This window comes from Cystoisospora suis (genome assembly GCF_002600585.1).
Source record: "Cystoisospora suis strain Wien I chromosome Unknown contig_218, whole genome shotgun sequence".
Classification (NCBI taxonomy): Eukaryota; Apicomplexa; class Conoidasida; order Eucoccidiorida; family Sarcocystidae; genus Cystoisospora; species Cystoisospora suis.
The window spans coordinates 98088-110003 of NW_027153020.1; the positions used below are offsets into that span (position 1 = coordinate 98088).

The 11916-nt window shown below is 56.0% G+C and overlaps 2 protein-coding genes across 2 annotated transcripts in view; one reads left to right on the top strand and one right to left on the bottom strand.

Moving 5' to 3' along the window:
• The first annotated feature begins 713 nt into the window (after positions 1-713).
• CSUI_000578 (ankyrin repeat-containing protein) lies at positions 714-9796 on the top strand. Its single transcript, XM_068060812.1, has 8 exons — positions 714-2361; positions 3126-4130; positions 4668-4757; positions 5472-5665; positions 6011-6148; positions 6692-6788; positions 7283-7404; positions 7628-9796. Exons 1-8 carry the CDS (start codon positions 1512-1514, stop codon positions 8927-8929), a joined length of 3798 nt encoding a protein of 1265 aa, XP_067927222.1. The 5' UTR covers positions 714-1511; the 3' UTR covers positions 8930-9796.
• Positions 9797-10453: 657 nt separating this feature from the next.
• Positions 10454-11916, bottom strand: part of CSUI_000579 (b9-c2 domain-containing protein) — a 3246-nt gene continuing 1783 nt past the window's right edge. The window contains exons 4-6 of the mRNA XM_068060813.1: positions 11666-11725; positions 11174-11252; positions 10454-10756 (exon numbers count right to left, since the gene is read on the bottom strand). Of these exons, the coding sequence (XP_067927223.1) occupies positions 10683-10756; positions 11174-11252; positions 11666-11725 (213 nt within the window). The 3' untranslated portion in view covers positions 10454-10682. The remainder of the gene's footprint in view (positions 10757-11173; positions 11253-11665; positions 11726-11916) is intronic.

Below are 11916 nucleotides of genomic sequence, written 5' to 3' on the forward strand. Positions count from 1 at the left end.
CGGACTGGGCACTTGGGAGGGCCGGGGAGCTCCTGCAGGGACTCCAGCGGAAAATAGAACACCTTCCGTGGGACGGCAAGGAGTAAAAGAAGTTCCACTGGTTTCTCGATCCAGTCCAACAGGTGACAGGTCGCTTCCCGGGCCCACCAAGGCGCGGAAGCGTGTTATGGGCCTTTTCAGGAAAACGTCACCACAATTGAGATTCCGAGAGTCTCCCGTCCGTCTTGCCGGTTCTATCTGCTAGCGAGTGATTGTTCGCACACTCACTGCATCTATACGGCAACTGCCGAGTCCCGCGCTGGCCCCGGTGACCTCCAGGAGACTGCCGCGGACTGAAAATACTTCGAGTCTGCGAACAAGTTTATGAAGACATCGCTCGTGTTTGCTGTCGCTCGAAGGCATCTGGAAAAGACTTTGAGACCCTCTCGGTCGTGCCCGTCATAGAACGGCAGTCTCCTGCCGACCTTCCCCCTCTCCGGGTCCCCTGCAGGCTGTCCGCCAGTTCTGTCCCACTTCTCTCGGAAGAAGTGCTATTGCACTGTATCTCGCTTGCTGCTGTGAGCCCGCCGCCGCTGCTCTTTAGTCTAGTCTTCCGGTCAGGCGAACTTGTACTCGGGCTAGGAGCGCCGCTGGCCTCCTCAGACAGAGTAGACCAGCCTCACGCATGCATTTGCAACCCCCCCGCGAACGTCCACTCAGTGAGTCACCCGTGACACAACAACCCTCCTCCCAAGCCGAGGCACCCCGTCGGGGTCGTTTCTTCTTTCCTGAAGTCTGCGCCTCGTACTACTGCGACGATGTTGAACTAGTTAGGTCTTCCGAGCTCTGCCCTGTCATTCCCTCAGGAGCCTAAACATCTTCTTCCGTAGCGAAAGATACGGACTGGTTCGCGACAGATCCGGCCCTCCCGTGCCTTCCAAGTCTCCACTCCTTTTCTACCCTTGCATGTCTGCTTTTAGTTTCCCCTTTGCAGTTGAAAGTGGGAAGCGGGACCCCTTTCGCCCGTCTTTCTTGGAGCGCTACTCGTGCATCAACAGTGTGCAGCAAGTCTCTCCTGCGTGCCTGTCTTGTGCCGACACTCACTGGCGGGAGTTTCCTGTTCGTCAAAGCCCGCCTGCGCCTCGGGGTGATGAGCTTCCGGGGAACGGCTCCAGATGCCCCTGTTTTAATAGTGCACCCGCCTCTTTCTATTTTACTTGGCTGTCCTATCTAGCCTCCTTCCCCGACTGGAGGAGCAGGGGCTTCGTCGTCAGCTAACAAAAAGGCAGGGAATGTCCTTGTACGTTACCTGACCATCCCGACCCGTGTCCCAGAACCGTCGAAAGAGAAGGATCATCCTTGATACTACGCCGCAGATCATCGATCTATGTTACCTGTCTCCGTGTGCGTGTGTCTTCTCCGTTCTCAAACCCCGGCTGCGGCGACACCTCCGTGTCACCCTTCGTAAGTGCAGACTTCGATGTGTGCTGGGTTCTTCGTGTCCGTCTGTCTGCAGTTTCATCTTGTGAGCGATGTCTCCCCATGTCCTGCTTCCGTCCACTTCCTCTTCGTGTCATGCAGTCCCCCCCCCCCAGCCTGGGACGCCGATAGTCTCTGGCAAAGTGGCCTCGGTTCAGCCGTTTCAGTCTACCCCCGCGGAGCCCGACGGGGTATCGCAGAGGCTCCAAACAGGTGAATCAATGGAACCTGTTGGTGCGGGGGATAGTGACGATCTACATGCATCTACCGGTACGCCATGCCTCCCTCCTAGCAACACGCCCGCAGCGGTCGTGGCTGCCCTCGCCGCGGCAGCTGCGGCTTCTCCATCACTTGTCGGCGCACTGGAGGGTACTTTCGGAGGAGATGGTCTGCAGCCTACGTTCAAATCTCCAGAGGAGTCAGATGCAGAGCTTGCGCAGGCCTTGCTTTTGAAGGGGTACCGGCTGTCCGAGGACACTGCTGGTGATGCCGATCTGACATTCCCCGTTGATTTTCACACACCATTGAACTATGAAATCTACTCGTTCATTTCTCAGTGCATCAACGCACAGCTCAAAAGTGGACACGCCGCAGAGGTAACGGAAAAGATTCCCAGTGAAAGTGTTCCTTCGCGTACTGGAGATGGATGCGCGGCAGAGGGACTGTCGCCGGGGGGACCGGTGATGCTTCAAGTTAAGCAGGAGCGAGGCCAAGACGGAAAAAGCTCGTGGACCACAACAGCCGTGGCTGCCGGGCAATGGCCTTCGGAAAGGACGAGTGCAGGCATGGAAGAATCAGAAACGCAGGACGGCACCGAGGCGAGAGACCACCGGGGTCGGTGCAGCAGCCGGACAGAACGGAAACAGTGGCGACACAAGCAGAGAGATGGTGGAGAACGGACAGGTGAGGGACGGGTGCATGTGCTGGGGTGCTGCGGGGTTCAAACGAGTAGGAAGTTTACCGGTGTGCAACCGTACATTTGTTCTTCGGCGCTGCAGCCAAGGCGCTTGTTTCTCTGTACAGCACATGGTACAATCTAGGTGGTAGCACGTCGTGACACAGCTGACACGCGGAAGCGGCTGTGGAGGTGCTTTTTTGTTTGGTTTGTCTTAGTCTTTGTTCGCCCAGGCCTAGCATACTGCAAGGTTACAGAGTCGTGTAACAAGATGGGAACCCAGGCGGGCAGATGAGTTCTAGCTGCTTCGTCGACTTTTTGTAGACTTTTTTTTCGGACCGTCATATAAACCGTCGCTGCACACTATGGAAAACTGTGCTTCTGGATCCCGGAGCGTCTGGGAGCTGCAGCTTGCACAGCTGAAGCCTGACGTGCGTTTGAAGGTCTCAAGCACCTGCTGCGTCTCGGTTCTCTTTTGTATTCTCTGCCGGCGTAGCTTCGCTCGAAAGCGACGGACGCCAATATCGTGTACGAGACATCTGTTGCAGATGCAGCAGATGATTCAGTTTCTCATCAGGGGTGCGAGGACCCCTGTAACTTTTGGCCAATCTACGCAATTTCCCACTCATTTGCACACTCTAAGATGCTTACATGAGCGGAGGGCTTTTGATGATATGGATCGTGTATGGCCTTGTTATCGAGTGGGAAAAGTTGCCTCGTCTCGTGTTGTCACGTCCAGCCGCTGGGATTCCGCTTTCTTTCCCCTTCGCAGGCTCGGCTCCCCCCGAATGTGGACATCCCGTGTCTGTTGTCGGCTCGGCCCCATTCCCTTCTCAATATGTGTTCTCTCCGTCGTTGTCTGCTGTGGACAAACCAAGTTGTCCGGCGTCAGAGCCCATTGACATTCGGAAGGTGTGTCCCTCGGAAGGTGATGATAAGCAGGAGACGTCGAACACTGTACAAAGCACTTCCACCTCTGCCCCGCTCGTGGACCCCCCGCCCTCCGCCTATCCTCAGTCTCTTTCCTCCGGCTCGTGTTGTGCCTCCTCACCACCCCAGCCAGTGACGGGGAATGAGTCAGGCGCAGCCTCGGCTGTCCGAGCGCCTCCAGGTCTCTCGGGTCCAGATATCAACACAGCGCTGTTGAGGGCGGCATTTCTTGGACGCGTGGATATTATTGAAAAATGTGTACAGCGAGGGGGCGACGTGTGCTTCGCAGATCGTGTAGGGCGGACGGCTCTGCATTACGGCGCAGCCACAGGACTGGAGCCCATAGTCCGCCTGCTGCTCTCCGCTGGCGCTGACAGGCAAATCAACAGACGGGATAGGAAATCGTGGACGCCTTTGCTTATCGCTGTCACGAAAACGCACGTGGCGTGTGTACGCCTCCTCCTTGAACGAGGAGCGAAGGTCGGCATGACGCTTTGCCACAGATGCGCTCCGTGTCGGAGTGGAAACCGAACAAACTCAGTGCATAGGGGGACGGCTCCAGTTCTTCCGACGGCTGCGGAAAACAACGAAGTATGGGATGCCTCGGCTGCTGGACGAGGGGAGGAGGAAGGGAGGAACACGAGCCACCAGAGGCCGGAGTCGGCAATGACGGAAGATCGCCGCCCTGACGGTGCGGATACGAGAGAAGCAGGGGTACCGACAGAGATGAAGACTCGCGGGAGTGAAGGGACTCAGCCGTTGCAGACATGGAGTGCAGCAATTCACTTCGCGGCGATCAAGGGTAGTGCTGAGATAACAAGATTACTGCTAGAGCATGGAGCTACTGGTAAGTAGTAAAGATTGATTCCGTTGGTGCATTTTCCGTTGGGCCTGCTGAGCCCACTCCTGCAAGGAAGTTGAAGGGAAGAGAGGTGGTATGAGTGCATATTTCTACGTGTACAGATACGCGAGTGCACGCATCTGGATTTTGCCTGGTCGTTGCACGCAGGCATGAGTGTCTCTCTTTCATCACGTAATTGCGTCTCATCATGCAATCCATCGCCTGTCTCGGTTCTGGTCCTAGAAGGACTTCGGCGTTTTTCCCGAAGTCCTTGCCTGTGACGGAGAACTGATGCCCTTTTCTTTTTTTTCTTCCCTTCCTTACTGCGTGTTGGTCATTGTGACCGTGGCCTGGTGTGCGCGCGTCCATGTACATTTGTATGCGCACACACTTATGTCCAGATCCTGCGCATGATTGGCCTGTCCCGGGAGCAAGTGAGGAAGGTTTGCCAAGGTGAGGAGTTGCCGGCATTGTCTGGGTGTCGCCTCGGAATGTCTAGTACGCAGTAGCGACGTTCTGCGCTTTCGCGTTTGGACTTCTCAGTGAACGACCTGGACAGCGACCGGCGACCTCCACTGCACTACGCGGCGTGCAGGGACAACTGGCAGTACGTGAAGTGGCTTGTCAGTCGGGGTACGTAAGCAGTCAGCATCCGTACAGGCGGCCGTGAGAGGATCTCTTCAGACTTATTCCCCGTCTTCTCACGGCGGGGCCGGTATTGCAAACGTAGCTGCCACAAAGCGCGGCGAATGAATTGAGACATGTCCAAGCGCTGTTAGGAGGTAGCAGAGCAAAAGAAGCTTCCGGAAAATGTCGGAATCAAGCTTTTTTTCTGTCCTGCTAGTCCGCCAGCTCCTCCAGGGTCTCCCTTCTGGCAGGTTTCGCTCTTCGACGTCTGAGCGGCGCCCAGAATGTCTGCAGCTTACCCCATTCCAGTGCGGGTGTATGGCCTAGAAGTCCTGCCGGCGGAGACAAGCGGTCGGATACGTGTCAGGCACTCTCAGTTTTCTCTCCCCACCGTAGCTTCCTGACCAGGAGGTGCAGCACACGAGGGCGAAGCAGGCAAAGTATCCCAGCTTTCTGTCTTCAGGACAGGAGGGTTTGAGCGAATGCTAAGATTGTGGTTTCTCCGGCAATTAGAAACTTTGTTGCAGTGAGGGGGGGGGGGACTCCGAGGCGCTTCACGGGGGTTTCCCCCTCTGTGTGCGGGTCCCGTTCGATATCTGCTTCGTCTGAGGTGCTTTTTTGAGTGGACGTGTGTAACTACTCCATCAGTGGGTAAGCGGATGTCCCGGTGGAAGCACTTACTTGGTCGGATGTGTACGGCGACGGTGCGTTCGTTCGCAGGAGCGCGTCTAGACCTGGTTGATATCAATGGGCGGAGTGCCCTGCACGCGGCAGCTATGAAAGGGCAGTTACAGAATGCACAGTGCATTTTAGAAGGAGGCGATGACTTTACAGCTCTGGCACTCCTGCGGACCAAGGACAAGTGGGACATAACCCCAGCGCAGCTTGCAAAACTGCATGGCCAGAATGCGATGGTGAGTTTTTCCTCTTCGTTTTCTCTCGCTTTGTAGCTGCTTTTTTAGCGCCCATCATTTTTTTTTTTAGCTGGCTTGTCGGGGGGCCCTCGTGATGTGTCGTTGGCGTGTTGTTGATTGTTTCCAGTACCGACCACGGGGTAAGTCTCCGTTTCTCTTGGTATGGGTGCAGAGGCGCGGCTCTTCTTCCCTGCGGAACATTGCGGATGATACCTCCGGACTGACGCTGTCTTGGACATCAGACATACTCTTACTCATTTTGTACTTGGTGTCACAATGTCAAGCGTGCATCGTGATAAGCGTTGGTGGTATCTTCGGGAGATTGGTATCGGGGTGTTTTGTCAGTACTTGCTGCTGAGGTCGTACAAAGAGCAACTGGAGTCGGCGTTGGGCGAGCCCGAAGGCCAAGCAGAAGCGGCTGTCGACCCGGACATTCTCCTCCTCAATCAGACGATCACGGAAGTATTGGCGACAGGCATGCAAGTACGTGAGGAGTTGTCCTTTTTTTCTCTTCCTCCGGGTACCTGTGCGAAAGCGCAACCCCTTGTTTTTGCCAGTACAGAGTGTTTGCGGGCCCGCTATGATCAGCGACAGGTGCACCGACGAGGGGGGGGGGACGGCGTACAGCAGGGTTTTCGCGGTGGCAGAACTGTCCCGTCACATAAGAACTTTGATGTATTGTTCGCAGTCCACTACGCTATATATGGGCCTCGACGACTTTGCTGTTTAGCACTACATTTCTTACACTGTCGGTGGTACCCTTAGTTCAGACACCACCTGTGTGGTTCCCGGTTGCTGACGGTTGCCCAGGCGATCTGCGTCATCTTCGGAGACATGTTTCGTCTTGTGCTGACCGAACTGCCTGGATGCCCTGCATGACCACAGTCCGCATAGGCGCTTCTGTGAACAAGATTTTTCTTGAGGTGAAGGCATGGTTGTTTCCCTCCCAGCCTTCCGAGGTATTGCGTGTTTCTGTTTCTTTATGGAGACCACCGGAAATTCGCACCTTGTCCTACCTGTGTTCAGGAGGTCAAGAAAAGCAAGCTGGAAAGAACCGTCAATCGCTTAGGCACCGTTGTTTGTTTGAAGGCATACCAGAAAACGATGATGATCCAAGGCATGGGTGAGGAAAGGGGCTGGACTTGAAGTTCGACTGCGTCTTCACATTTCCATGAGCCTTTCTTTCTGCCGGACAAGGCGGTTAACACAATGCGCCACGTTCCAGGCTTTTCTGTGGCAGAGTAGTACTTCCCGTGAAGGCGATAGTCCTGTTCCCCCTAAGCTTGTCCACGCGGATCAACCAGAACACCTTTGCAGCTTTGTCCGCTGAGCAGGCTCGTGTAGAAGTATATAGGCTCGTCTGTGCTAGTTCAAGACTCACTAAGACGTCATGTTTCGGAGTTGGCGGCATTCCAGCTGTGCAACGGGAGTGTCTTTGGAGCTACGATTCGTTGGCAGAAGCCGGGTCTTGTGCTGTTGCCCGTTGTGACGTCGTACCGAGCCCGTCGTGAAATCTTCTGGGCAGTGCGCGAGCCTCCGTCAATCACGATGCACGGTTGCAACAGGAGGCAGAAGTCGTCAGCTTCGGTCTCCTTCCCCAAACGCTGTGCTATTCAGGCGGCATGCTGGTGGCGGATGGAAGCAGGCCGAAGACGCCAGGTGGAGTTTTCTTCACGCTACTGCGAGAAATGGCCAGGCACGGCGAGATCAGTCGTGAAGACCTTATATACATTGACATGGTGAGTGGAGTTTCGGAGGGACAGTCAGTCCATCAAGTGTGGCACAGGACTGGGGGCCGTCCAGCGGGTGAGGCTTTGTAAGATCAGTGAGAGTACTAATTACTGGATCCGCGACGGTCCCGCCACGAGACTGAGGCAGTCTGAACTGTGCACCCCGCTATGCCACGGCGAGAGACAGAACCCGTGTGTCACCTTTTACTTTTATACACTTCCATTTTTTCAGGAAGACGGGGAGGCAAAGAAAGCACAGCGACGCCGTGCGCGCCAGCAACAGGCCGCGGTAGTGGCCGACCCAGCATCTCATCAGGTCTGTAGTCAACAGCGGAAGCGATCTCCGAGGCGGCCCGTTGGTCGTAGTGTGGCTCCAGACACGAATCGCACTAACACAGGATTGGCGGGGGACGCGGAGCCGCGAAAGGACAAGCCACTTCCGCGATCGAAGGCGCAGCGACAGAACAGCGCGAAGACTGGAAGACCGCAGTCTTCGAGGGGCTCCGCCAAAGTGTCCGCTGCTGCTCCTCCACAGCAGGTGGCGCTGAATAACCCCCTAAGCTTTCTCGCTGCCATCTCGGCAGCAGGCCTACCGGGACCTCCTAGTAACTTTGTGTTGCCCCCAGGTCAGCGGCCCGCGAGTGCGTTGTCTTCGAAGAGCAATGGTAGAAGTAGCCCTAGGGGAGCATGTCCGTTTACGCCGCTGGCTCGCGCAATCGATGCGGAATCACTTCCTAACAGCGGTGGCAGCACCCCCCAGCAGTGCAGCATGTCTGCTCCAACAGGAGGCCACGTGGTTGTAGGTGGAAACCCCGCAATGTCTACTAGCGGTGCAGGGAATAACTTCTACCCATACCCGGTTTACCCCATTTACCCTTTTTGGCCTATGGGTTTTCCAACACCTCTTTCGCCTCCACCACTGCAGGGTGTCACCGGGCGCCAGATTTCGAATGGAACCTCGCAGGGCGTGACAATCCCATCAGGTTGTAGCACTTCTGGAACTGCCATGTACGGACACGCCGTGAGCTTCCCTCCTGGCGTTGCAGCTGCTTATGGTCTCTCCTTACCCGAGGCGGGGGCCGTTGAGAAAAAAAACTTTAGGAGACGTCAGCAACAGCATCAGCCGAACAAGGAGGAAAAGAGGGAGACGGTGTCTGGCTCCAGTGGGCAGACAGCACCTGGGACGCAGCAGGGGACTGGCGTAAGGGTTACCGAAGGGAACGAATTGGGAAATGCGAGTACTCACAGGAAGAACACTAGTGTGGTACAAAGTAAGGAGGCTGCCCGCAGTACTGCGAAAGAGATTGAGACCTCAGTGGCGTCCGCGGTGGGGCACCACTTTGGCGGACAAAGCAAAGGGCCAATCCCAAACAGAGTCTGGGCGCCAAAGAAGAGAGGTGGAAGTACCGCAGCAAGTTCTGGCGGAGGGGGCAGAGGAAGAGGAGTAGATGGAGGAGGAAGGGGAAGAGGAGTAGGAAGTCGCGGAGGGAGACGCAGTCTAGACGTAGGTGCACCACCGCCGACGCAACGGTAGGCGGCGGGTGGCGGTCAGGCACAGAACCTATGTCTGACCGAAGGACAAGTCGGAGTCGCTGGCAATAAGGTATTTCTGAAGTTCTTTTCCAATCAGTGTGTTTAAACCAGCGGGAGCCGGTTATCCTGCAGGGGAATCACTCCCTTAAGCATTGTTTGATCCTGTCAAAAACAGGCCCTCGTGAGCACGCCTCGCCACCGGCCAGGCCGATGGCAAACCCCAACTCTGAACTACAGGAGGGGGATCACGTCGGTGGGGGTAGACACCTCGGGCTCCTGTTGTAAACGCGCGTTCGAAGCCAATCGGGCACAGCGACAAGATGCAGCGGACACCAGCAGTGCAGTTCGAGCTGTTTTCTTCTGGCGGCCAGTGCAGCGGTGAGCTGTCTACTGCTCTGCCGCATGTGCTGCATTTTCGCGGCTGGTATCTTATAATTGAAATGCGGTTCTGGGCAGCCAGATGGTCCGCAAGCGGACGCGACCTTGCAGAGCCCAGGAAGTGCATTTTTTTGCTCCTGAATGCGCTACAGTCACGGATGAGAGTCCTTTAGTGAGAGCCTCCCGTGTTTAGTGCCTCCAAGCCTAGCGCTGTTCATTCATAGGCGAAAGACAGACCGACCAGATCTTGAAATGGTGTTTTGTGTGGGGCCGAGGCAACGGCGGTGGCGACAGAAATCTTCATCGTGTACCGTTTCTCTTTGAAGCTTTGCTGCCGGTGGGCCGGCAAACGAAGTGAAGTGTAAGGAGGCGAATGGATTTTCCGCCCGAAGGCACGAAAATGGCTGGTGTGTTTCAGGGGCTTCGGTATCGCCCTTTCATTGGGAACAGCCCACTAGGTAACTTAACGTACGTCAAGTAATGCAGAGATCATCCACGCTCTGGCCAGGTGCCCGGCGTCACCTTACGGGTGGCCAGGATTGTTCCTGCACGAAAGGCAACACCGCGGCAGCCTCTTTGACGCCCGACCCAGCAGGTGAGTGCACTGAAGCGGTCAAGCTTTGAGTCCACTGTTCGGAGGGCGAGCAACTCCTGGCACGTGCACGGGAAAGATACTTCACCCCAGGTATAAACGTTTACACGTTCCTAGGCGTTGCTTCTACGGTGGTTCAGTTTCCTTGCTGACCACCTTGGCCGTCCGATGAGTCCAGTTTAGAGAACTGGGAACAGCTGAGACAACGAGCGCCTCACTTTTAGTAACGGTAGGGATTGGCACGGCGAGTGCTGCGTCTCGCAGTGCAAGCGGTAGCTACCTGGAGGCCGTGAGTAGTAAGTGAGCAAAGCGTGCGACTTTAAGTCGAGTATCAAGCTGCTACTGCACACGATGCTACCCCCATTCCCGCTTCGATCACACCCTGGTTGGCAAGTTCTCTGAAACGAGGCAAGTTAGCAGCGCAGCAATCTGGTGAGGCTAGTTTCATGGCGCCTGGTGAGGCAGCAGCTAGCCGTCCCCCCGCTTTGCATCGCATCCGTATCGAAGCTCTTGAAACCGGTCAAACCACACGGGTAAATTGAGTAGCGCCCGGAAAGTCGGTGCTTCCGGGGCAAGACAGGCTGAGCATTAATGCGTCCGGTTCAAGCCGCGCAAGCTCATTGTGGGGCTACCAAGCCGGGCCTCAGAGCCGCTTCCGCACAAGGCACACACCTGAGCGTAGCGATAGACCTTAGTCTAGTGGGGCTACCAAGCCGGGCGTGGTCTGCAGGCTAATGACGGAGAAGCCACAGCAGTACGCCGAGTTTGCTGTAACACGGGAATATCAGAGAGAGTACTGCAGTTGTTGAATGTCCTTGAAGAGAATGTTGAAGCAGACTTTCACCTTCCCTACATACTCTGTCCGAACAACTGCAGGCAAAGCGGCATTCCGCAAATCCAATAGGATGATGACTTCGCGTAGCTCGAGCCGAGAATTGTCACGCTGATTAGCTAACAACTGCTAACGACTCCCCCCGCCACGGGTACAATCACGCAGACAGTCGGGTTACAGGAGCATGTATACTAGTATTGAACACACGCCGGCACGCCAACTCTTTTGAATTCAATTGGCTGAATCTTGAACAACGAGCGGGCCGCACAGGCGTATGCATAGTTTCTCCGTGGGGGGGGGAGTTGTGGCCCACGTGGACCAGTGTATGCTACGGGGTCAGGGCAGTCCTCTGTGGATCACGGGCATTACCGAGCAGGAGGCTAGGACGCGGCAGGGCGGCCCAACCAGTTAAAGCCCGAATGCACTGCAAGCTCGGACCGTACCTTCTCTTCCTGCGCTCCTCGCAGCGGTTTGCGGATCAACGTATTCCGGCCGGCAGCCTGTCGCCCAGGCAACGAATCTCTGCAGCCACGACGACGAGGTAATCGCGTACAGTCGCAGAGTGCGAACATGCCTTGTAATAACAGAAATCATACGCAAAAGTCGTCGAGGACCTCACTCAGGCACAGGCGTCGCCACGGCGCAAAGAAAAAGGTACGGAGGAAGCAGAGCGCTGGAGAGTGAAAGCCCAGGGAAGAACGCAAACTAGCCGCACAGCAAATGTGCGTGCAGTCTCCGGCGCTGGCACAGCCGCATGCAGGGATGCTGAATGGAAAACCACAACTTGGAGGGGATTGCCATTAGAGTCTACGGTTGTTGCACGGCAGTGCTGCCTTTCCTGACTGCTAGGGGTAGTAATTGTCAGGCACTGACCACAGATTCGTCTTCGTTTATATTCATCATACGTAAGCTTATACTTCACCAGCAGTACGTACCTGCCGGGCTGCACTGGCACATGGACGGAGGTGTACCCGCAGATTACTCTCCGGTTGAGCCTGTGTTGCACGCAAGAGCCCTGTACTCAGCGAGTGCGTGGCAAGATGTATACGAGGGGGAGAATACCCTCAAGCGGACAGCCAGGCAGCTGTCACCACACTTCGCCGGAGTCGCGAGACGCGCTTTCAACGGCTCCGCTGAGTCAGCTAGCTGGGAGCCAGTCCAGTTGAGGTTGCGCTGAGCCAAGTGG